Source organism: Octopus bimaculoides, chromosome 2, assembly GCF_001194135.2.
Source record: "Octopus bimaculoides isolate UCB-OBI-ISO-001 chromosome 2, ASM119413v2, whole genome shotgun sequence".
NCBI lineage: Eukaryota > Metazoa > Mollusca > Cephalopoda > Octopoda > Octopodidae > Octopus > Octopus bimaculoides.
The window spans coordinates 70,231,311-70,258,834 of NC_068982.1; the positions used below are offsets into that span (position 1 = coordinate 70,231,311).

A 27,524-nucleotide genomic window follows, 5' to 3' on the forward strand; every position below is an offset into this window, starting at 1 on the left:
ATAGAAGCTACCTTTAACCATTTTTTTTTCTTTTCCTTTTCATTTGTTTTGAAGTTGAAAAATAGAACACAAGAGAATAGTACATATAACCAAAAGACAGCTTGAAAGGGTGGTATGCACAAAACATATACATATAAATAGTATGATTAAGCCTATTGTGTGTGTGTGTGTGTGTGTGTGTACACACACACTATAGATATAAATACTTAAATTTCATATTAACCCAAGTGTGTATATATATATATATATATATATATATATATATATATATATATATATGCCTCTAGAGAACAGTAAAGGTATCAATTCTCAAGTATATTATTCAGGAACATCTTAGAACTGCAAGTGTTGGATTAAATTTTCAGACTAATCTAGACAAATTGTGGTTAGTAACTATAAGCTTTCGTTTAGAAGTTATAAGTGATTAAACTATTACTTTAATAGCGAAACAAATTGCCATAATCCAGCAGAATGACTACTTCAAATGCTATGAGGAGAATATATGAGCTGGTTGTTAATAGCAAGTTTTTAAAAAAATTACTGAGGTATCTTATTTCTATCATTGGACTGCATCCGTGCTGAGGCACCACCTTGAAGGGTTTTAGTTGAACAAATCAACCCTAGAACTGAACCCAAAACCATGTAGTTGGAAAGCAAGCTGCTTAATCACACAGCTATACCTGTAATAAAATGTATAAATAAAAATCAATTTACTTTGATAGTTAGCAGATTGAAGATAACAATATGTAATTCTTTCTCCGACAAAATTTAGCTCATGCTATTTCAAGATATAATGCTATTTCATGCTGAATTACAAGAATCTATAACCTTGAAACTTTGAATTTAAGATTGACAATAGACTGAACTGATTCCAAAATTGATCAACCAAACTAGATCATACTTTGCAGAAATCTGAAACAAGATTATTTTTGGGTAGCTGATAGAGGAAGTTTTTTTCTAAAAACGAGTTGGCACTTAAGTCAATATATTGCAAGAACAGCAAAGGACAACAATAGTGTTTGCCTCATCTAACTATCGATTCAGCTATTAAATGAATCTACACAATAGTATGCCTCAAACATTTCTTATTTTATATCATCACATCCAATTATTATAACTCATCCTCTAAGTTAATATCGACTTTATTTTGTACTGTTCTCACAGCAAATTACTTCACTCAACAAGCAACATCTAGTTTTGAGAGATTTATGATACATAAGGTGCAAACATGGCTGTGTTGTTAAGTAGCTTACTTTGCAACTATGTGGTTTCAGGTTCAGTCCCACAGAATGTCACCTTGGGAAAGTGTCTTCTGCTGTAACTTCAGACCGATCAATGCCTTGTGAGTGAATTTGGTAGACAGACTCTGTGTGGCAGTTCTGTGTGTGTGTGTGTGTGTGTGTGTGTGTGCGTGTGCGCGCGCGCACACACACACACACACACACACACACACACACACGATAGACATCTTCCAGTTTCCATGTACCAAATTCACTCAGAAAGTTTTGATTGGCCTGTGGCCATAATAAGGGGCATTTACCTAAGGTGCTGGACAGTTGGACTATACCAAAAACCACATAGTTGTGAAGCTATCTTCTGAACCACACAGCCATGTCTGTACTTATGGATTTATATAATTGTCTGTAGTGCGTTCATTCATTTCACATCCATTTTCACAGACTAGCATGGGTTAAACATGTCATTCTCATTTACTTGGTTGATAATTTAATATGCTATTCTACAGGATACTTATCTCAAAAGTTCCAATTTTAAAACAGCAAAGTTGCCTAAATCTTAAAAACATAAAAGAGTATCACACAGTTCTGAAAAAATGGAATACTCCACTTCTTATATAGCCCAATTGAATGAAATGAAATAGAAAATTATATTTCATATAAAATACTAAATGAATCCCTGGAAATTTTCAACAGCTTCTCCCTCCCCCTCTAACAATAACATCTACATGACTACAAAGATTCATATTGGTATACTAATCAGCAAAAACAAGATATATTTCATCCCTATTAATTTGCCAATGGAACAGACTTTACTAGAATTTTCATAATCTGATTATCTCTAGAGTATCGTCTCTCTACAGGGTGTGTGTAGCTTGCAGATCAGCCACCACTATTCTGCAATGAGTGGTCACAACTCCAGTACTACAGACATGTGATTAGAATGTCACAGGAAAGAGGCACAAGATGGATTCTTCAAGGTGAACCAACTAGCAGGAGATCAAAGGGTTGACCATGAATGAGATGATTGGATAATATCCATAGTCTCAGCTAGTCATGCTTAGAATCCAGCTGGAAAATGTAACAACAGTTGCTTTTGAAAGCACCCAATGGAGGAGGTACCTGAGAATTCTACTCTCTCAGGAACAGTGGGCAGAAAAGATGTAAAGGCAATTATCAAGAGATTTTTAGAAACATTGTGCTGAATAGTCTCACTTTTGCTACCAAGTTAAATAAACCCTCAAGTCACTAAGTAGAATGATATTTTTATACTTCCTGTTATCTTACTAAAATAAACTCGGAGATAAGAAGTGACATCTGTGAAATTAAACCTCGTGCTAATGACAAAATTAGAAACTGCAAACTAAGTCTTACTGTCTATATCTGCAACAAGTATACTTCATACAGCACGGGAATAGGAAAAAGAAAAACACATTCTCATCATTTTAAAATGTATTTTACCAGGCTTGCATGGGGTGGATGGAATTTGCTGAGGCCAATTTTCTATGGCCGGATGCACTTCCTGTCACCAACCCTCACTTGTTTCCAAGTAAAGTAATGTTTCACAATGGACAAGTCACTTATATGAGTGTGATTTACAATAATCAAATGATGCCAATACAAGGGTGGGCACACATATCATTATCATCATCATTTAATGTCCATTTTCCATGCTGGTATGGGGTGGATGGTTTGATCAGAGCTGGCAAGTAGGAGAGTTGCACAGGTTCGAGTTTGATTTGGCTTGGTTTCTATGGCTGGATGCCCTTCCTAATGCTAACCACTTTACAGAATGTGCTGGGTGCTTTTTACATAGCATCAGCACAGATATCTTCATGTGGCACTGGAGCAGGTACTATTACATGGTGCAGCACAGGGGCTTTTTACATGGCACCAGCAGGCCAATCCTCTACAGGGTGAGTGGTATCAACAATATATGTATACACGCATGATGGGTTTTTTCGGTTTCCACCTGTAAGTCCACTCACAAGGCTATGGTCAATCCAGGCTTTGTTGACAACACTTCCCTGAGTTACTACACAGTGGGACTGAATCTAAGACTGCATGGTTGGTAAGCAAGCTTCTCAACCACACAGCTATGCCTACAACTTATATGAAAACATAGTATATTATACTATATTTAATCCAATCACTTTAATAGAAACCTAATTAATTTGTGTCCAACTTTCATTCTAGCTACATGGTGGAAAATACAACAAATTTCTCATCCAATCTTAGCATAAAGATATAGTATATGTTAAACAAATAAGAAATAAATCTCACCCTGGGTATAATACCAGTCTGTTATTAATTACTAAACATTAAATTAACCAAAGCACTAAACATTAACTAGTAGTGGATTTGAATTCAAGATTGAGTTGATCGCTCACTCTTATTCACTCAATTGTATGTATCAGGTCTTTTAAATGGTAAATTGACAACAATTAATGTAATTATATTTACATACTTCTAAGACGAGGGATTATTAAACAAGTAATTATTGATTGTATAAGATGAAGTTAATAACCCTGTCTATAATTACTCGTTTACCATTTAATGTAGGTCAATAAAATATGAGAAATTAGCATGAACAAATTTACATTTTAACAATTGTGATATAAATGAAAATATCTTACTTTAAAGACTAAAAGCAGTGTAATTATTCATATAACACTTGCATTCTAAGACAGGAATCGATAACAATAAAAAAAAAAAATCAATCAAATATTTTCAATAAGCATCAATTCTTTAAACTTGAGATTGATGTTGTATAAATCTATTGAAAATTTGATAGTAAAAATGTAATAAAATATGAAAGTGTGAAGAAAATACAAAGTAAAACAAAAACTATATCTTTTATCTTTTACTTGATGTAGTCATTGGACTGCAGCCATACTGGTGCACCACCTTGGAGTGTTTAGTTGAACAAATCAACTCCAGTACTTGTTTCTTTTTTTTTCTTTTTAAGTATGGCACTTATTCAATTGGTCTCTTTCACCAAACTACTACATTATGGGGACATAAACTAACACCAGTTGTCAAGCAGTGGTGGCACAAACAAACACACACATACACACACACGACAGGCTTCCACACAGTTTCCATCTCCAAAATTCCCTCACAAGGCTTTGGTCAGCCCAAGATTACAGTAGAAGACACTTGCTCAAGGTATCACACAATGGGACTGAACCCCAAACCACATAGTTACAAAGCAAGCTTCTTAATCACACAGCTATGCTTGCACTTACATGATGACATATGAAAATACATACGTACACACAGATGTAAAATAGTATTCACTGCCATAGTTTCAAAACTTATAAACAGCAGTTCAGAGAAAACTTTCCATAAATTACAGATACTTGTAAACTTTCAAATTTATCAACCAAATCTAACCTTATTTTCTAAGTTGAATGAGAACATTCTGTTCTGGTATTTGATTTGCAAGATTCTTGATATGAATTCATGTTAAAACAGGTATTATATTTCAAGAGGGTCATTATGCTAATAATGAACACATGCACTGGTTCTATTTCACTTCTTTATTTATATTTGTCAATTCATTAACCATTTAAACAATTAACTAACCAATTCTTTGATTAATCATTTGGTCAATCAATCAATTAGGTTTATCAAAGTCCTTGCATCACCATTTGCAACCTTGTCGATGACATGCCCTTTGAGAAACCTATCTGATTGACTGACTAAGCAATTAATCAAACAATCAATTAGCTAATTGATTAAATGGCTAACTAGTTGACTAATAATAACAATAAAACAAGTGAAATAAAACCACTGTATGTTTATTATTGGCTTACTGACCCCACTCAGGTTATTGTTTTTCCAGTTTGTTTTAATGCCATTTCCTTTTTCAACTGAATTTCCATTAATAATCAAAATAATAATATTGGTAGAATAAATCTATCTATAGACCAGCCTATACAACAGTCTCTCATTTTCTCTGTAATTTTTCTACTTACCTAATTTCCTTAAGAAACTAATCAAGCTATTGTAAATAAAGATTCCCTTGGTTTATTTCTGCTCTTGAAATATCAAACTCTCTTGTCTACAGAACTTCATATATATTGCATTATTTCTTTTAAAAACTGAAGTTCACAAGAATTGTATGAATACTGACACTAGAACATGTGGGAGGATGCTGGTTATCAATGCCACTGCAATCATCATCATTGTTATTTTAATGCCAATTTTTTTTTTCCATGCTGATGTAATTTAGATTTATGTCAGACTGCATATCATTTGCACAACAAAACGCAAAACAAATTATCAAAGGTAGCAAATATCAACAAATTTCATTTCATTCTTATTAAAGTAGTTTTTGTTACTTGCCCAAATTCTAAAGCTATTTTTGCAAGAAAATAAACACAAAAAGTAGCACAGTTTATGGTCTGAATTTTAGATTTAATGTTTTTTACAGGATAATAGTATAAACAGTTCTAGCCCATAGCCGCATGTCATGTGCTTAACACTAATATCAAAGCAACAATGAAATAAGTCCACCAAGCTTTCATAATAATTGTTGGCTGGTTGTCTTTCAGTTCTAACTTCCAAGTTACAATCACTAAATATAAATATTTAAAAACTGAATCATATCATTTCTTGTGTCCAGAGTGTGTGTGTGTGTGTGTGTGTGTCTGTGCGCACACATTTAGCTCAAAACAAAGACCATTTCATCATATTTGAAAGTCTAATGACAGAATGACTAAACAGAGAATGCCATAACTTTTTTAACAATCAGTTTTCTCTACATGCATGGATGCACTTTATGAATATCTGAATAAGAATTGATATAACTTTGTGGTCAACCTAAACTCATAGAGATTTCGTCAAAAGATTTTCTAATTAGAACAATGTCCAACTACAAAACAAAGCAAAAATTATTGTCAGTTATCAACTTCATTGAACAACTATATTTTACTGGTTAATTGTGTCTATTTAATATTTATCAACAAAGTAACAATATATTAGTTAACTAGACCATGAAAAAGTAGAATGAGGGGTTTTTTTCTTTCTATTTTTGGAGCTAAATACCATCCTGGTGTAATCTGCTGAGTCAGGAAATAAACATAATGGGGGATCCAAACCCAACATATATTGATAAGCTTAAGAGTTTTAACTTTCTTAACCAAAAGATTTTTACCTTGCCCTTTGTTATTATTATTATTATTATTGCTTTTGCACAGCTTCTAACGCTGGAGATGTACTATGGTGTCAGCTGTTCACTACCAGTGAACTAAGGTAACACCTCATATTTTTTTAGCACCTTCCGGAGTATTCGAGTGGTTCCAAGCGGTGCTGTTTTCTGCAAGTGCTCCACCCTTATTGCAGCCCCTATTTGTTCCATGTACTTCTTGAGATTTTTACTCACTGTTCCCAGGGCTCCGACAATTATTGGTACCACTACCACCTTTTTTCATCAATAACAACTGCTTTACTTCCCAAGCTAACCTGTCATTCCTATCGATTTTTCTTTCTTCCTTATCACATACCTTGTTGTCAGCTGAGCATGCTATATCTATGATTCAGCATAGTTTGGTTTCTTTCTCAATTAAGACTATGTCTGGTTTCCTATTTTCTATCTCATGATCACACTGAATCATAAAATCCCACAGGATCTTTGCATTATCATTTTCAATGATACCTTCAGGTTTGTGAGTGTACCAATTTTTTTTCTCTGTCCATACTTGTTGCAAAGTGTCCATTGAACAAGCCTTGCTATACTGTCGTGGCATCTCTTATATTCCTTCTGGGCTAGTGGTGTACATTGGCTGGTAATATGCCATACAGTTTCACCATTTTGTCCACAGATTCTGCACTTATCACTTTCTGATGTGTTGTCTACTCTGTATTTTATATAGTTTGTTCTTAGTGCTTGCTCTTGGGCAGCACAGATTAGGGTCTCCGTTTCTGGCTTTAAATCACTTTTAGTCATCCATAGCCATCTTTTTTCTGTCTGTCTTATCTTCAACATCCCTATGAAATTGTCCATGCCTTATTTTCTTTATCCACTTATTTTCAGTTTCATTCATTCTCAAGTGCTTGTACAGTGAATCTGAAACCTCATGGTTAGGAAGCAGATTTCTTAATCATACAGCCAAACCTGTTCCTAAAAACATATTGCTAAATACCAAATATTATTACAAATATTCTTAATCATTAAAATAGTTTATTATATGACCTTGAACATATCAAGACAATAAGAAAATATGTTTTGCATAAAGATTTTTTTCTTGCTTAACTTGAAACTTTAAAAGAAATGTTCAACAGATAAAGAGTGATTATTAAAAAATAATTAATCATCTATGTAAAAGATGTGCATATTATTATAATAGGTAAGACTATGGTTAAAACACTTTTTAACCACAGCCTCTGATCAACCAAAGCCTTATGAGTGAACTTTGGAAGTCAAAAACTGTGTGGAAGTCTGTTGAATTTTGTAAATATTCAGACCAGATTTCTAGTCTAAGAATAACTACTCCCATTCTTCTCTGACTAAACCATTAAATATTTTTTAAATTAGAAAGAATAAATGTAACAAATGTACGAGATTCCTTATCCTTTTACTTGCACATGTTTCTCAAGCTTAGTTTATGCTATTCAACAGAAGTTATATGGACCACTCAGTTGTGTCATTGAAAGATATTAATCATCATTATCTCAGTGTTAGTCAAGAATGATGTCCTCTGAATGTATGTTTTAAATAACCGAGTTCTAGACCATAAATAGATTTAAAAGAAAAACATGATACAAACAAAAGCATAAATACAAGCATATGTAACAATGAAGGACTGAATATAGAAATGTTGAGGAATTAGTAACTATTTTGGAATGGTGTTTCATGGGGAGAATATATTTTGCTTGTGACTGTTGTGAGAGTGAGAAAAATTCTTAATCCTTTCATAGCAGAGAAATGGTAGAATTATTAGAGCAGGGGACAGAATGTCCACTGAGGTCAACTTTACTTTTCAGGGTTGATGAAAAAATACACCCACAGGTTGATGGATTGACCAAACTATTAAAACATCAGACCAAATTCCTTGCAGTTTTTGATCCAGTTTTTCGCATTCTAAGTTCCAATCTTTGTATGGTTTACATGAATGGAAGACTTAATCATTAAGCATCCATATTATTCTATCAAAATTTAATGTTTATTTATTCACATTATCTTGAATTAATCATGCATTACTTTGTAGCTTTGATATTTTGATGTGACTTATTTTTTGAATGACATTGTAGGGTATGTGTAAGGGGTTGGATCTTACCAGTTGGACCATAAAACAGGTAGAATATTTGGACTGGATGCAGCCAGTTTAAATGTCAAAGGGCTCATCCATCACCTTGTTCAACACCAACATGTTGGGAACATTTAGCAGTGTTCACTCTGCTGCAAGCAATCAGGCCGGGACTCCGATCTGAAGATACCTTCCACCCTGCCTCCCAATAATCTCAGAGATTTTGTAAAAGAGTCAAGGACACTACTTCCTTTCCTGACTAAAAGATAGAAAAATCGTCACTACTAATTATTCCTAAACAAATACCTATACCACATGTCCGAATACAACTCAGGTACTTTCTGCTTTTTTCATTATTACAATGTTTACTAATTACAACAGAACTTCATTATCATACATCTACAAAATTCAATTTTTTATTTCATCTTACACATATTTATATAATACGCAAGATGACATAAACAGCTACCTGCTGTCATAACATTTAACTCTGTGTTGATTTCCCCACTTGCATCATAATTCACTAAATTGGCCTAGCTTCATTAGGAGTTCCAAAGCCAAACTAACAGCACAACACAGTTCATTACACAGATTTTAGTTATCCTACATCTTAACATATTTTTTGTATAAACAGACTCATCATTCTATCAAATTACCATTAAATATTCCTGTATTTTCAAATTAAAGAGGAAGAAGAAATAATAAACAAGCTTAACAGTCTCAAAAAATATCTAGAAATTTAGGTGTCAGAATTTAAGAGTTCAATAAATTTCATCAAGCAGGCATTACTGTGTGGTTAAAAAGATTGCTTTGCAACCATCTAACTTCAGGTTCAGTCCCACTGCACAGCACCTTGGACAAGTCTCTTCTTTTATATCCCCAGGCCATCCAATGCCTTGTAAGTAAATTTAAAGGAAAATGTGGAAGCCCATCACATAAATATATATGTAGGGTGGGATGCTTTTCCTCCACCATGCAAGGCAACTAGTGCTGGTTTCTTTCTGCAACTTGGCAGTTCTACAATAGACAGATAAAATATGTACCAGGGTTAAGGTGGTGTCCTAGCATGACCACAGTTATATGGCTGAAACAAGTAAAGGATAACAGACAGAGCAGTGAATCGCTTATCTCTAAATGTTGTTTTCCAGCAATTCAACATTAAAATAGTTGCATTAGATATAGACAAAACTCTTGATATAAATTTTTCCATATTGCTAATCTCTAATGTATTTTTTGCAAATCACTAAAATTAGTTCTTCCAATTTTGTATTTACGTTACAAAACTTCTAATTTTGATAGTTGTCCAAAAATCTTTAAAAAAAAAAAAAAAAAAAAAAAAGGCAACAATTTCAATAGCATCAGGTACCTTATTTAGTAAATAAAGTAAACTTCATTAAAATGAAATCTAAGATATTTTCCAGATCAACTAAACGAATTAAAAACCGTATAAATTCAATCATCAACACACTGACAACTTTGCAAACAGACATATCATCATCATCAGATATCTATTTTCCATACTGGAATGGGTTGGACAGTTTGATAGAATACAGTGACCTGCAGGACTGCATCAAGTGCTAACGCCAGCTTTGGTGTAGTTTCTACAACTGGATGCTCTCTTAATGCCAACCACTTTACAGAGCTTATTGGATGCTTTTTTTTTTTTTTTTTCATGCCACTAGCATTAGTGAGGTCACAAAGTAACTTGCCAGTCACAAAAATAACAAGAGTAAAGAAAGACCCTTCAACTAAGTGAAGAGAATATTTGAGAGAGGGTAGAGATAGCTTTATACCAAGGTGTTGGGAGGCTAAATATAACAGAGGGATAAGCACAGGTGTCTTGCTACTCACAAAATGAAGACAACATTAGATGTGTTCTTTAAAAAGCAACCAATAAGTGGGGGGGGGGGAACCTCAGCTTAGATCCTAATCCCAGGCATAGCTCTTTTTGTCCTATATTCTTCACACTACAGCTTTTCAACTGAATTAAGGCTGCTTAGACTTGTATACTTTTGATTAAAGTCAATTCAAATCACTCAATAATTTTAAAATATTAGATCTCAAGTAATTAAACTAATTTTCTGATTCCTGTATAAATTTAGATTATGATGAGTAACATCATGTCACATGTGAGGTTATCTAAAGTTCTTAAGTGTTTGGAGAGTTTGACAGTAAGGCTCTGGATTTCTCAGCCATTTGGCAATGTTTATCGTCTTCATTTGTGTCTGCATCACTGTTAAAAATAGCCTATCAATCTTATATCTCTATGCTATGTTACTATGTATCTATATTTAAGATACATCCTCCAGTGTTGTACCATTTAGCACTGCATTTAAAAAAATATATCTATAGTGCTACCAAGGTATTACTGTATTCAGGGAGTTTGGAATGAAAATATAACTGCTGACAATTGTGGATGATGCAACATGGACAGCTCTGACCAAGTTTATAAAACCATATTTACAACAGGTATAGCTGTGTGGTTAAGAAGTTTGCTTCCCCACTACATGGTTTTGTGTTCAGGCTCACCTTGGACAAGTATCTTCTACTATAGCCCAGGATCAACGAAAGCCTTGTAAGTAAATTTGGTAGATGGAAACTAAAAAAATCCAGTCATATGTGTCTGTGTGTGTAAGTTCACTCTTAGTGCTACTGGTAACCTGTAACCCAGTTATAACCTGTTGCATGGCTGGGCTATCAGTGACTAAGTCAGCAACTCTACCAAGCCTGCTTGGTAAGGAGGGTGGATTTTATTGGACACCTAGCAGAACGAAAAACAAAGCTGTCAAGGGTCAGATGAACGCAGTAGAGAGACCCCTAGTCTTTGTTTAGACATCACTTTAAGAGAGGGAAAGTACAAAATAACAGCTGCTCCATTGTAAAGCCAGAGATCTTTTCAAACTACTAGGCTCTGTGGATGAGAGTTTTAGCAGTGTTGTACAAGCTGTTATTGACTTTAAATTTCAGTATGGGAATTGCTGACAGCCATTGTCTTTAATATCTTAGGGACATCCTAATTAAGAAATTTGATGAGAGGGAGAAGGAGCTACAAACTTGTGACATAGAGGGCAACTGGAAATTCCTGTGAGACAGCTTCCTGGGTGCCACAGACTGGTGCAAAGTCCCTTCCAGACCTAGGGTAATGTGGTAGTGGAACAATACTGTAAACAAGGCCATTAGAGCAAAGAAACAGGCTTCGAAGGCTTGGACGAGTGGGAGCAGTAGGGAACTGTATTAGATAGCCATAAGGGAAGCTAGGAGACAGGTATATCTAGCCAAGCAAGAAGCAGAAAAGAAGAAGTTTGCCTATGTTCAGCATCATGAGAATCAAAGAACTGAAGTATTTCAGATTGCAAAACAGTGTGTGAGAGAAAATTGTGATGCCATAGGAGAGAGATGGACGATGATGGTGCACTTGCTTTTAATGAGTCTGCAAAGAAAGAGGCTTGGAGATGCCATTATAAAAGACAGCTGAATGTGGAGAATGAATGGGAGGAGGAAAATCTGCCAAATGTTGACTCAATTAAGGGAACAGCTACCCAAATTGACAGTACCCTGCTTGAGAGGATCTGTCAAACCAAGGGCACCCGTGCTGGTGGTACATAAAAAATATCTTTTGAACGTTGAGCCTCACAGAGGCAAAGTGGCTGGGTTCCATTGAAGTGTTGGCAAAGTGGCTGGGTTCCATTGAAGTGTTGGCAGTGGAGTGGCTAAGTTCCTTTCAAGTGTTGGGCCTCATGGAAGCAATAACCAAGACCCTTGGCATTGTGTCATGCTTGAGAAGAAGACTCATCGTGCAAAGCAAAATCACAGTCATGGCAGATACCAGTGTCACGCAAACTGGTACCTGTACTGGTGGCTCGTAAACACACCCTGGTGTCATGTAAAAGCACCTGTTACACTCAGAGTGGTTAGTGTTAGGAAGGGCATCCAACCATAGAAAACCATACCAAATCAGACTGGAGTCTGGTGCAGCCTTCTAGCTTGCCAGCCCAGTCATACCATCCAACCCATGCCAGCACCGACAACAGACGTTAAATGATAATGAAGATAAGATAATTTGTTAGTGATGATTATATTTGGCTAGGAGTTGATAGCCACTGCAAGTCTGTACATGTGTGGGTGCACGAGTGTGTGTGTGTGTGTGTGTGTGTGTGTGTGCGTGTGCGTGTGTGTGTGTGTGATCTTCATTTGGCCTAAAAACTTGTATATTGTATATTCTTCAATTATATGAATTCCTAGCATTGGATTTATAAAATAAAAACGGGCATAGCATTAATTATTTATGAATTAATCATGTGTATGCTGTGATTCCATTCAAGTAATGCACAAAATTTATATTCCAAAAATTAGACATACAAGAGGAAAAGATGAAAAGCAAACTTAGAATTAGTGTTCAAAACACATTCTGGAAGAATCAATTTTATCTCTGACAGGGGGAAAAAAATTATTTTGATTATCAATGATATGGAAAAAAAAATGGAAACAATCAAAATTTCATTGAATAATAGGAGTATATTAACGAAATCGAACTAAATTCAACGACTGGTACCCATGCCAACGTCGTCTCCTTCATTGGACACGAAACTCAGCTTGCGAAGACTTATTGGGGCAAGCGAAAGCGAAATCTGGATAGCACCTGTGCCCAGCGTTGCCTTTCTGGCATTTGTGCCCGTGGCATGTGTAAGGATTTTCGAGCGAGACCGTTGCCAGTGCACCGGGACTGGCTCTTGTGTGGGTGGCACATAAAATACACCATTTTGAGCATGGCCATTGCCAGTACCACCTGACTGGCCTTCGTGCGGGTGACACGTAAAAGCACCCACTACACTCTCTGAGTGGTTGGCGTTAGGAAGGGCATCCAGCTGTAGAAACTCTGCCAAATCAGATTGGAGCCTGGTGTAGCCATCTGGTTTCACCAGTCCTCAGTCAAATTGTCCAACCCATGCTAGCATGGAAAGCGGACGTTAAACGATGATGATGATTCTTTTGCCTGCCAACAATAGCACTTTTCCTCGGGATCCTTGAATATTTTCTATCTTATATTTGATAACGGGATGATTTCCCGAAATATAATAGAAGCATTAAACAACTTATATAGGTTGATACAATATCTCATCTTTATTTATTGTTAACTACTCACCTACTTTAACTTCTAGCCTGTACTGCTTAACCCTTCCAGTACTAAACAACTCAAGATCACTCTTAGGTCTATGATAGAAACTTCCTGTTTAAAAGTGATCTATATTAAAACCTTCCATCAAAATTTCATGTTACTTTATATCCTAGACACTAGCTTAATAATGACAAAGTTATCTTACAAAATTTTTAATTATTTTCCAAATTAATTTAAATAAAAACAGTTTATCTCCACAGAAATATAGTAACAAAAGGGATAAAGTCTTTTTTTTTAAAAAAAACTAACATATCTTTATAAACTAGAGTTTAAACTTCGAAATTTGATACTAATGGGGGAAAAAAAAACTGTTGGTCTCCCTCTGTTGCAATCCATAAAAGGCTGCAAACAACTCTCAGCCACATAAAAGTAAAGATGATGTAATCCTGTGCATTTCCCCCATAAAAGAATAGTCTAGTCTGAACCATTTTTTTACTATCAATATAAGGGAATACATATACATGTTATTAGCTACAATGATATATTTAAACCGCTTTATACCGAAAGGTCACTGCAGCATGATAATTCAGATTAAATCTATATTTAGGTAAACTGATCCATCTTAATACCATTGCCAACATATCTCACACCAGCACCATCAACATGAAGTAACTTGAGATGTGGAAGAAAAAAAACAAGAAACGAGATATCAGTTTTTTTTTGTTTTGTTTTTTCCATCCTTATCCTTACAACACACACACACACACACACACACACACACACACATGCATGCATGAAATTGATTCTTAAAATCAGGAAACAACTGAAAATAATCACCATAAACGAAGAGAGTTTCATTTCTTAACATGTTGAATTACAAAAGCAATTACTTGCTAACATTAATATAAGCTACATTTAAAAAGATAAGCTTATCGTTACTCTACAAAAGGCGATGCAATAATGATAAATCAATGCAGCAGAGCTAAGTGAATAACATTAAGAATGGAAGTTGGTGCTCACCATCTTATAAAAGAAATATTATTAGCCATAATAAATCAAAGATACCTAAAATAACTACTAAAACTATTAAATTTACACTTGATGATAGAGCACCATCATCGTAATAAAGTCCACTTTACCATGCTTGCATGGGCTAAACAGATGGAATTTGTTAATGTAGATTTTCTATGGCCAAATGCACTTACTGCTACTAACATTCACCTTGTTTCCAAGCAAGGTAGTATTTCAATATGGCTGAACATGTTTTCACAAAACACTAGAAACAAGGGACAGATTATATGACAGTGATTACTTGTTTACAACTTTCATGCAATGTCAAGGCAACAAAACAAACACACACCCACAATGATGCAAACAACCACTGGTCATTAATTAGACTAGAGGAAAAAACTAATCAGTAGTTGTATGTGTTACATAAGACATGTTAAGTTTAGCTTGGAAGTGTGTGTGTGTGTGTGTTGGCATAAAGCCACCTCCCTCGATAACACACCCACACACTCAGTAGAAGGGTCTTGTCTGACAAGTTACTTGATGACCTCACAAAGTACTTGTCTCATAAAAAAAAGCACCCAGTACACACTGAAAAGTAACAGGCATTAGGAAAGACATTCAGTAATAAAAACCATGCCAAAGCAGACATTGGAGCTTGAAGCAGTCTTCTGGCTTGCTAGTTTCTGTAAAACCATCCAACCCACATCAGCATAGAGAAACAGCCATTAAACGGTGGTGCTAATGATGATATATGCATATACACATACATGCATGCAAGCATATATGCAACAGGCTTCTTTCACTTACAAGGGTTTGATGGATCCAGGGTTATAGCAGAAGACATCTGCCCAAATGCCATGCAGTGAGACTGAAGCCCAAACCATGTGATTCGTTATCTAATCAGTCATTTCATACTACGTAACTACTAAAAGAAAACAGTAACATAAAAAAAATTCTTTTCTCTTTGTGAAATATTGGTTTTAAATTTTAGCACAAAACCAGCAAGTTCGAGGAATGGGATAAGTCAATTACATCGACCCCCTCAAGTGCTCAACTGGTACTCATTTTATCAATCCTCAAAAGGATGAAAAGCAAAGTGGACCTCAGCAGAATTTGAACTCAGAATGTAAAGAGGGATGAAATGTTGCTAAGCATTTTGCCCAGCACGCTAATGATTCTGCCACCTCACCACCTTAACTCTTTGTGAAATATAAAAAAATTCAAATATACTACTAATTACTAATTTTTCAGACAAAACTATTTTATCACTAATTATGGTTGTGTGGTTAAAAAGCTCACCTCACAACCACATGGTTTCAGGTTCAGCCCCACTACATGGCACCTAGGGCAAATGTCTTCTACAACAGGCTCAAGCTAACCAACACCTTATGAGTGAATTTGGTAGACGGAAACTGTGTGGAAGTCCATCATATATATATATATATATATATATATATATATATATATATACACGTGTGTGTGTGTGTGTGCGCGCGTACATATGTGAGTGCTTTTGTCCCCACTGCCACTTGACAATTGGTGTTGCTGTCCCTGTAACTTCGTAATTCAGTGAAGAGACCAACAGAATTGTCCCAGACTTTGAAAGAAAAAAATACAGCTCTTCAAAATGATGCTCCAATGTGGATGCAGTCCAGTGACTGACATAAGTAATGGATAAAAGGTAAAAGATCTTATTGGGTTTGCTAGTCCAGATAATACAGAGGAAAGGGTGCAAAAAAGGAAATCACTTACCAAAATTCAGACAGAAAATGAAATAAAGAGGAAATGCAGCCATTAAAACTGTATCTTGTGGTCACTGTACATTAAGTAATTGAGAAAAAAGCTCCAGTAGTTGCAAATAATAGCAACCAAGGCTCATAAAAACCGTTTCCACAAGAATCCCATGTAAACATAACACTTAATAAGGAGAGTATCCCCCCGCCCCACACACACTGTACAATTACCGCTTGCCACTACAGCCACAGAGAGGAGAAGGAAGAAGATGAAGGCTGGCAGGCTTACTAGCAAGTTGAAATGTTCTGCACATCTGTGCCAAGTTTCATCTCTCAGCCCATTTCAACAGTGATGAAATATGATGTAAAGTGGTTATTTAGTAAACATCTTAAAAACAGAATGATATCACGAACTAAACAAGTTGGCATAAGGATACTGAGGCAACACAATCGGTATCTCAGACTCTAAGATGGTGATGATGATAATGACAATGATTATTATTATTATTATGATTATGATTATTATTATTATTACCACATGCTGTTTCAAGGATTTGGTAAATAAAATTATTAAGAGGTGTGACTGTAAAGATAATTTATGGTTTATTGGTCTATTTCTCAGAGGCAGGAATGAGGTTATTTTTTTCAGTAAACTCAATTGAAATTCAAAAAATAAAAAATAAAAAACAGGTATACTGAAAGATTACTATGTAAAGCTACAGAGTTAAAATGTAATAAGCATTTATTATTTAATTAGTTACTGCCTTATCTCATTAATTAGAGCGCTTAAGATTTGATGTGAAAATTTATATGAAATTGATAAGAAAAAGAAAAGAATCTTAAGGACTATGTATGTATGTATGTATCTATGTATGTATGTAATGCATGTATGTATGTAATGTATGTATGTATGTGAGAGAGTGTGCATGTGTGTGAGTTCATGTATGTGTGAGTGAGTGTATGTAAGTGTGTGTGTGTGTGTGTGCATGTATGTATATGTATATATATGTGTGTGTGTATATATACACTGTGTGTATGTGCATGTATGTGTGTGTGTATATATATATATATATATATATATATATACATGTATATTTGATGTTCTATGTCCTAAATTTCCATTTGATGGTTTTAAGCAGTGCTTCAAAATATGTACTTTTTCTTTTCTTTTTTTGCATGAAAAAATATAAAAATAAAATATGAATTTACAATTTATTTACTTTTTCCATCATCATTAGGAATGTTTCTTACATTACAATTTTTATATATTTCATCAGTAGAGTGGAAAATACTGCATCCCCCCACTTTCTGAATAAATTATCACAAGTTACAGACTACAGACAAAAAACATTTGCATTCTGATTCACATGATACTATGCCTTTGCATAAATCTATTTGTCTCCAGGGAAAGAATTTACAAACCAAAAACAAACAAAAATTGAGAAACTAAATAAATAAAAACAAAAAAATATAATTCAATAACTTTAAAAACTATACATAAAAAAACTATTTTGAAATTCTAAAAACTGTTGAGTAACAAACATCTGATTTTTGAATTGGTTGAAATGCAGATTGTTTTTTTATCCACAAATAAATAACTACAAAATATAAACAAAGAATTCTCTCCTCTATAGTTACTCAACCTCCAAGAAACAGCAGCTAAGTCTCTAGTGACTCACAGCCTATAATATTTGTTGACATGAAAGATACACAGGATTTTGTAGTCTCAGATACATTATTAAAAAAAAAATGATATGGTTATTGCTGGAAAAACCTTTGACTTGGAATTAACTAAAATAAAAGCAGGAAAGATTGTGATATTTATCATCACCATCCATCATTTTGAATCCAGGTTTTGTCCCCGTTAACGGGGAGTAGCTGGATCTAACTCATTGCCATAGCAACTGCCCTCACACCATCTCATCATCTTGTCTGGTTTTTGGGCGTCCTCCCTTCTCAAGCCAACCTTCCCAATCTCCTCCTCCTCCATGTCCCCTCCACATTTTCCTCGGTCTACCTTGCTTTCACTGTCCATTTACCTCAAACTTTAACACCCTCTTCAGAACATGTTCCTCATCCTTCCTCAACACATGCCCATGCCACCGCCTTTCCTAAAAGCATTAACAGTGACTAGAATTTGGTTTTCTGTCAAACTCAATAGTTTCAAAATAAAATTTAGAATACCAACATTATATATTACATGTGTTATGCAAAAATAACAACTAAGAAATTGATTGCAGCCATTCTGAGGCACTACCTCAAGGGTTTAGTTGAATAAATAGACCCCAATACTTGGAGGGTTGGGTTAAAGTCCAGTACTTATTCTATTGATTTCTTTCACCAAAACTGCGAATTTACAGGGATGTAAAACCCATACCAGTTGTCAGACAGTAGAGGAAGGGAACAAACAAACACATAATGTATGTGGACAGGCGTACAGACATACCATTATTTTCAAAATACCTTGAAGTAAAGGCAACATATTTCAACAGAAATATGGTCAAAAGGGGGTTAATCAGCAGTTTTTAAATGTTCAGAATAAAAAATTGGACCATAAACAAGAAAAGAAATTCAAACTAAAAACAAGCTTACTAGATGTTTAATCTAAGAGACAAGATGTTGTTAAAAAAAATGTATTCTTGCTAAAATAAAATTGTACTGAAAAATATATTCAATAGTGCAATGCACTATATATCCTTCTTCCTTATATATAGGCATATCATCATTGTTCCAGGCTGTCATGGGTTGGACAGTTCAAAAGGATCTGATGAGTCCAAGAACTGCATTGTGCTCCAGTGTCTGTTTGGCATGATTCTAGAGTCGGATGCCCTTCTTAACATCAACCATTTTACAGTGTGTACTGGGTGCTTTTTTTTTTTTTTTTTTTCATACTTTCAGCACTAGTGAAGTTACCATGCATCTTGCAAAACTATGAACCTCAAGTGGGGGAGGTAAAACTTTATGCTAGAAGAATATAGCAAGAAGAATACAGGAGGAAAGGAGCAAAGCAGGTTTTTTGCTTAAGAACTATATGACTGCTCATGTTTTAGAAGAGAGATTAAAGGGTGGAGCTGAAAATTGGTGATGAGGTATCAGAGTATATTTTCAAGGTACAAGATGGGAGGAATGAATAGAACAGGGGTGCCAGAAGTGAGTGGAAGAAGTAGGGAACGTATGTTTAGTGCAGGGTAGCAGACCAATAATTCTTTTTTAAGGAAAGTGCTACAATCAAGTGAATCAACCTTAATACACTGCTGTACTTATTTTATCAGCTCCAAAGACATCAGAGGTACCCCCTAAAAGAAAACATTTGATGGCCCGGACTAATCAGAATATTATCAATAGATAGACTGCTGTTTTGTAAATAATGTCCGACAAGATCAATAGAAGACAAATTTTCCAAAAGTTTTCTTAAAAGGGAAAAATCAAGGTTTATATGACTTGCATGTTTATGTTGAATTTCTCTGGTTACTAATATAAAACATATGGTGTATATCAACCTGAAACAACATCATCCAAAATATCCACTTTGATTTCTCACGTTAAAAATATCAAATTTCTTTAGATATAACTGTCAAAGCCAACTTAAATTATGTAGTAATATTCAGTGAACAAGTCATTAAATAGTTTTAGTGAAATCTTTTCCTCCATTGTTAGTTTCTCTCAGTCCCCCACTCCCATGCTCTCTCTCTCTCTCATCCTTTCCTTTCTTCCCTCCTCTCTCTCTCTCTTTCCCTCCATGTTGGGACCAAAGTGGAATATACTGCACTGGGAGAAGTGTTGTAAAGTTGTTTCCTTACATTGGCACAAGGCCAAAAGCTTTGTCAGTGGGGAAAGAGCAGTATAGTCGATTAATTCTGATCCCAGTACACGCCTGGTACTAATTAACATCGGTAAGATAAAAAGCTAAGTCTTTCCCAGCAGGATTAGAACTCCCAACATAAAGGAATGTAACTAAACACTTCAAGGCATTCAGTCTGGCACCACCATTTCTGTCACTCCACTGTCTTTTGGAGAACGATAACGATGATGAAACACAACTGATAAACAGAATCACCTTGCAAAGCATTTCCCCATTTTTTTTTTCTTTTTATTTGTAATCAGAATTCTCCATCAATGTGTGGTAGTTCTACCTAAAAAAAAAAAAAACTGTTACAATTACTAAACAAAAACAGGTGCCAACTAATCTCATTGGGATTTTTCCTCTTGCTATGATATTAAACTCCTATCATCATCATTATCATTTAATGTCCTATTTCCAAGCTGACATGGTTTGATAGAATGTGATGAGTTAGAGAACAAGGTCATACACCAGTGTCTACTTTGACATGATTTTTACAGCTAGAGGACTTTTTCTTCTTTTTTTTTTTTTTTTTGCATAATCAGATAATCAGAATAGTCCATTATTATTTAATGTCTGGCTTCCATGCTGACAGGAGTTGGACAGTTTGACTCTCATACACCAATGTCTACTATGGCATGGTTTCTACAGATAGATGCTATTCCTAATATCAACCACTTTGTTTGTTTTTTTCTTTTTGTTTTGCTTTATTTGTTTTTTGTGGCACCAGTGATGATTGCCTCATAACTTGCAGAGCTACTCCTATAACAGAAGACAGAGCAGGCAAAAATTCTTGGATAGTAAGTAGGAGATGGGAGAATATGGCAGGGAACAGGGGAAAGAGAAGGGATTATTGACAGGACTGGAGAAAATGAAGGGGAAGGAAATTTAAAGTCTCTACACAAGTACAACTCTGAAATTTAGTTCTGTCTTTCTAAGTTTTAACTTCATGGTTCATCATGTATACTCACATTTCATCTAGTTTCATCCATTTAAAGCCAATGGAATAAATACCAGTAATATACTAAATCTATTTAATCAACTTTTATCTCAACCCTAGAAACCAATTTTTATCTCAACCACTAAGAAACCAATATTTTAACAAAAATTTGACATTTTTCTTCAGAAGTAATTTCCATAAATCTAAATATTTAGCTCAGAAAAAAAATATCATAATGCTTATTCTTTTCATTTTGTCACTTTTTTCATCTTATTCAACATTTTGTAAATGTTTTGTCATCATTATGATTTTTATTCATAGCCATTATTTTGTAACTATTTTATGCTAATAGGAAATAAGCTGTTGTCAAGAGTATTACAAAAGGTGCATTTTTTTTTTCTTTTATATGATTACTTTAGAGAGGGAGGAACTTGCCACCTTTAGGACATATAAGAATTTGGTGTGATAAAAGCCAGTCTTGGGTTAGGACAAAATAGCTTTTAAATTTTGTAATGTAAAAATTGCCAGCAGAAACAGCTTCAGTCAATGGTGAAATTGAAAAGTTATTAATTATAGAGACAAGATCACTTCTGAGATTTAACTCATGAGTGAGTATGAATGATAAACCTTCAGGCAAAATATGATAAATTAAACAGTTTCTAATTTTGCATAGCTTCCTATTGATTAGGACACAAAGAATCGAATGGGAATGCAATTTCCAAGAAATAAATTCAACACTGATTTATATGAATACTGACTGGTCAAAATGTTTGTTCAAGAGACTTGACCAAAAAATTAATGATTTCATGTCTAAACTCTTTTTTAAATTTTACTTGAAAAGAAGCCATATTTTCATATTGAATGCTTTTGCTTCAAGCCTTGGCCCGTTTTATTTGTTTCATTTTGTCTTCAGTTTTTTTTTTTTTCTGTTGCTACTCACTCTTATTCTCACTGACTGACAAACTTTATTTTTCTTTTTCACACACAATGTGTGTGTGTGTGGGGGGGGGGTTAAGAATGGGTATAGGTAACTATATTATTTCGGCACAGTACAACACCTTGGCTGAGTGCATTCTACTAATGGATAGAAACTGAAAGAAGCCATCATATATTTCCGTGTGTGTGTATGTATGAGAGAGAGACACAGACAGACAGACAGAGAATGTATGTACCCTCAGGTCAGTGACTGAGCAAATTTATGATTCCAGCCATGACTATGCCATCCCTTTTTCAGGCATTGTGCACCAATGAGTATAATATTCAATGAGTATTAGCTTTTTCGAGACTGTAGATTGTAATCTGAAAGAGATTTGGCTACTATTTCTAGTAAGTCATGCAATCCCATTGAGGCTTCTTTGCAATACCATTATGTAACATCAACTTTGCAGATAATGCTTTATTCACAACAAAAACTATCCAAGAATACACTAATGAAATCTATTTTCATGTAAAATTTCAAAACTCTAAAAGAAATGCCAACTGTACTTAATCTATGCCCCTTTCACCAGATGGTGTTATGTTTTCTTACATCCCTCTCCAAGTTTTGTTTAAAAAAAGACAAAAAAAAACCCACATTTTAATCAAACAGAAGAAACTTTGTGCAAGGGTTTATCATCTACATCTTCTTATACTATATCAGCCAATAATTTAGATATTTGCAAAGGCAAGTAGCTCTTCTGTTAAATCATCTATGGAAATTGCAAAAGAAACCAAGGGCTTTTATAATGAAAATATACTGAACCTTGACTCATTAGTTGTGTTTTCTGCTCACTAACAAAATGTCTTACAAAACCTAACAAAGATTTTTTTCTGAAAATGTGTTTAACCCTTTTGAGAGCAACCCTCCTGTAACTACCTTTGTTCCCATGATATGAGTTTCTAGCTTTAAAGCAATCTAAATCAAAACCTGCCATCAAACTTGCATATAGGCGCAAGAGTGGCTGTGTGGTAAGTAGCTTGCTTACCAACCACATGGTTCCGGGTTTAGTCCCACTGCGTAGCACCTTGGGCAAGTGTCTTCTACCATAGCCTCGGGCCGACCAAAGCCTTGTGAGTGGATTTGGTAGATGGAAACTGAAAGAAGCCCGTCGTATATATGTATATATATGTGCGTGTGTGTGTTTGTCCCCCTAGCATTGCTTGACAACCGATGCTGGTGTGTTTACGTCCCCGTCACTTAGCGGTTCGGCAAAAGAGACCGATAGAATAAGTACTGGGTTTACAAAGAATAAGTCCTGGGGTTGATTTGCTCAACTAAAGGCAGTGCTCCAGCATGGCCGCATTCAAATGACTGAAACAAGTAAAAGAGTAAAAGAGTATATCAATTCATGTTCAGATACCAGGTTAATAATGACAGTCATTTTACTAATTTCTAGTTCTATGCTGAAACAAAGGCAGCATATTTCAGCAGAAATATGGTAACAAAAGGGTCCAAATATAATTATTGTACATGGTTAACCCTTTTCTTAGCATATTTGTTGAAACCTTGTCTCAAATAATTTTGAAAACAATGAAGAATTTAATAAAATAACTGTCATTATTAAACTGATGCTTGTAACATGAAATTTTGATGGAAGGTTTTAATGCAGATCTCTTTAACACAGGTAGTTTGTATTTTAGACTCAGGTGAGTTGGTATTAAAAGGACAAAATATATTTTTCGTGATAAAAATAACAAACTCCTCTGAACATTCAGCACTCTCCATAGGACACCTTGATATTTGCTGCCCTCTTGTAACATCACACAATGCCACCAATGAGGCACCATTGCTTAGGATAAGAACTAATTTCAAACCTGGGTTCTCATTCCTAAGGTATTATTATTATTATTATTATTATTATTGTTCAGGTCTGAGTTCGATTCAAAGCAGTGACCTGAACAATAATAATAATAATAATACCTTAGGAATGAGAACTCAGGTTCGAAATTTCCCCAAGGCACCTGAAGAAGGTTAGAGGGTATATCAGCTGAAACGTTGTGTTAACGACAAACAAGACGAGGACAAATATCCATCTAATGTAAATAATGTACATAATTCCTCATCTCTTAAATATAGAACTGTATAGTTTAACCCTGTAGCATTCAGGTTACTCTATCAAATGCGATGTTTATTTACTCACATTGTTTTGAACTAATCATACTGCACAGCAGAAGTATTAAGGTCACTTCCCCCCTGGTGAAGAGGATTGACCTGCAAGAGTCTTGAACCAGTGCTACATAAAAAGCACTTGTGCCAGTGCCACATAGAGGCACTTGTGTAGTGCCACATAAAAGCGCCCAGAACACTCTATAAAGTGGTTGGCATTAGGAAGGGCATCCAGCCATTGAAACCATGCCAAATCAGACTGGAGCCTGGTGCAGCTCTCCAGCTTAACAGTTCTAGTCAAACTTGTAGCAATATTTCAATGATGTTATTTTTTAGAATGGTATTGCCGAGTAAGTGTAAGAGGTCAGATATGGCTGATATTAACAAAAAACAGAATATTTGGGCTGAATATGACTGGTTTAAATGCTAAAAGGTTAAAGTAATACTGTGCTTAATACAAACTATCATGAGAGAAAGAGAGAGAAGGTGAGGGTGAGAGTGATAACAACATATATTATAAGCAGCTAAGAGTTTTAATATAAACAATACATTTGTAACCAGGTTAAAAAAAATAAAGAACGCAACAATGGGAATCCAACCAAATAATTCTCACTTGTCAAGTAAATGTACTATTACATTATAATGAGTTGAGTAATTATTTCTCTCAAATTATGTATCTGCCATAATATTAGAACAATTATGGCTCAACAGTGTTTTTGGTTGCTTTACATGATTTTGCTTGCCTATTGTCAGACATAACTAAAATAATCCATATTCATTTAATGAATAGAGTAGAACATCATTTATAAAGAGAGTGATTGATATTTAAGAGTAACATCTCAGATGTTTCTATCAGCCAAACTCCACTCACAAAGCTATTGAGCAACCTTTGGCTATAGTAGAAGACAATTACCTAAGGTAATATTTCTGAATTTAAACTTCTTCATAACAACCTGTCCAAGACCATTCTCTGTCCTTTGATATGAAATTCCTGTTTTTAAGGTGAGCTAAATTAAAAGCTCCCAGCAGAATTTCATGTTTCAAACACCAGTTTAATAATTTCATGTTTCAAACACCAGTTTAATAATTAGTTACTCTATAAAAATTCTACATGATCTTTCCTAGTCATCTTATTTCTTTATTGCCCACAAGGGGCTAAACACAGAGGGAACAAACAAAAACAGACAAAGGGATTAAGTCGATTACATCGACCCCAGTGCATAACTGGTACTTAATTTATCGACCTCGAAAGGATGAAAGGCAAAGTCAACCTTGGCAGAATTTGAACTCAGAACGTAACGGCTGACGAAATACTGCTAAGCATTTCACCCTGCGTGCTAACGTTTCTGCCAGCTCACCGCCTTTTTCTTTCCTAGTCATCTACCTCAACTAAAACCCCCACAAACACCAAGAAAGTGCACACTTCCCACCTCCATTCTTTAACCCCTACTTTACAAACTGAATGTATTCTACCTGTTGCTGTCATTTATCTTCCCTCTTTGCACTCTTTGTGAGGAACCTCTGCTAGCTGCTGGAGTACTTGATTGCACTTTTAAGTAGCAGCCAGTAACCCACTTGGCTTCTTGCAGAACTTGCAGAACTCACAAAGCACACACCTGTATATGCTTTGTGGTGTGTGTGCATGCACATACAGGCACATGGTTTCAGGTTTGTTCGCACTTTGTGATGCTTTTGGGCTGAGCAAGTAGGGTGAGTATCTTCTACAATAGTTTCTGGCTGACCAATGACTTATAAATGAAACTCAACAAAAAACAAGGAACCCTATAGAAGCCTACCAGATGTGAACACACATCTGTGTGTGTGTGTGCGTGTGCGCGTGTCTCTCTCTCTCTGCTTATCTTCACATTGATACTACTAGGGCAGTGCCAACGTTTGTCCCACATAAACAATATGCCCAGCAGCTCAGCAGTTAGGCAAGCAATGACCAAAAAAGAATAAGTACCTTCCTTGCAAATAAATAAAGATTAGCCAGCAAGAAGGGAATCCAGCCATAGATATCTTGAGATATGCCAGCACAGGAAAACTGAATGCAAACATGAACTAATAAAAAAAACATATGTGAACATGTATTCTTGCACCAGATTATAAAGGTACATCTCGAGATTTTTTTTTCTTTTTTTAGTGTTCTGAAGTAGATTTGGAATGAAATTCAAATATTTAATTTCAAGAAAGGAAAAAGAAAAAGTAATATCTTTTATTTTTTTACTTGTCTCAGTCATTAGACTGCAGCCATTTTGGGGCACCACCTTGAACAATTTTTAATTGAATGAATCGACCCCAGAACTTTTTTTGTTTTAAAGCCTGCTACTTATTCTATTGGTTTCTTTTGCTGAACTGATAAGTTACGGCAACATAAACACACCAACACTGGTTGTCAAGTGGAGGTGCGGGACAAATACACATACATATGATGGGTTTCTTCCAGTTTCCATCTACCAAATCCACTCACAAGGTGCGCGCACACACACACACACCCACACACACACATATGACTAGCTTCTTTTAGCTTCTGTCTACCAAACCCACTTATAAAGCTTCTGACTGACCCAGGGCTATATGAAAGCAGACACTTGCCTAAGGTATCATGCAGTAGGATTGAACCCAAAACCACGTGGTTGAGAAACTAGCTTCTTAACCATATAGCTACACCTACAGATAACGTAAACATTTTTTTTCAAAAAGTGAATAAGTGATTACTTACCAGGTACAAAGGAGTTATGAACATCACAGGTTCTGCCCTGGTATGTGTATATAGTAACCCACTGGCCAAATGAGTTTAAGCATTGTCAACAATATACAGGAAACCCTATGAGGAAGCAAAGAGAAAAAACAACAACATCAATAATAAAGTTAAGTTCACCAAGTTTGTTATGAATTGAAAGACAGGAAAATACAGTCAAAACAATTTGCTTCACCTCTGTTTAAAAAAGTGTCAATCTCTGAAACAAGAATACTTCTGTATTAAACTGACATATTGTGAAAATAGGATGTACTAGTTCAAGTGAAGTGCTCACTCATTCAAAAATGAGAGAGAGAGAGAGAGAGAGAGAGAGAGAGAGAGAGAGAGAATAATGCAGTAACACAAATGAAAGCTAACTTTAAAGTTACAATTTTTGAATTTCATATTTTATTTTGATGTCTGATGCCAAACAAGTCAGTAAGTACACCTCTAAAACATGACTAAAAATAATCACAAGTTAAATTGCTACTGAAAGAAAAAAATAAGGAATAAAATAAGCTTCAATGAGAAGAAAACGTGTAAAAATTCACAGTAATATTTTATATGAAT

The 27,524-nt window shown here is 35.0% G+C and overlaps 1 protein-coding gene across 5 annotated transcripts in view; it reads right to left on the reverse strand.

Annotated features, from left to right (window-relative positions):
* Positions 1–27,524, reverse strand: part of LOC106875929 (protein FAM13A) — a 242,604-nt gene that overhangs the window by 178,132 nt on the left and 36,948 nt on the right. For 4 of the 5 annotated variants that reach the window (XM_052978225.1, XM_052978227.1, XM_052978233.1 and 1 more), the window contains exon 3: positions 26,937–27,041. In XM_052978225.1, the coding sequence (XP_052834185.1) occupies positions 26,937–26,960 (24 nt within the window). In that variant the 5' untranslated portion in view covers positions 26,961–27,041. Of the gene's footprint in view, positions 1–20,405; positions 20,482–26,936; positions 27,042–27,524 lie in introns of all 5 variants that reach the window. The other variant, XM_052978230.1, reaches the window with a different exon arrangement.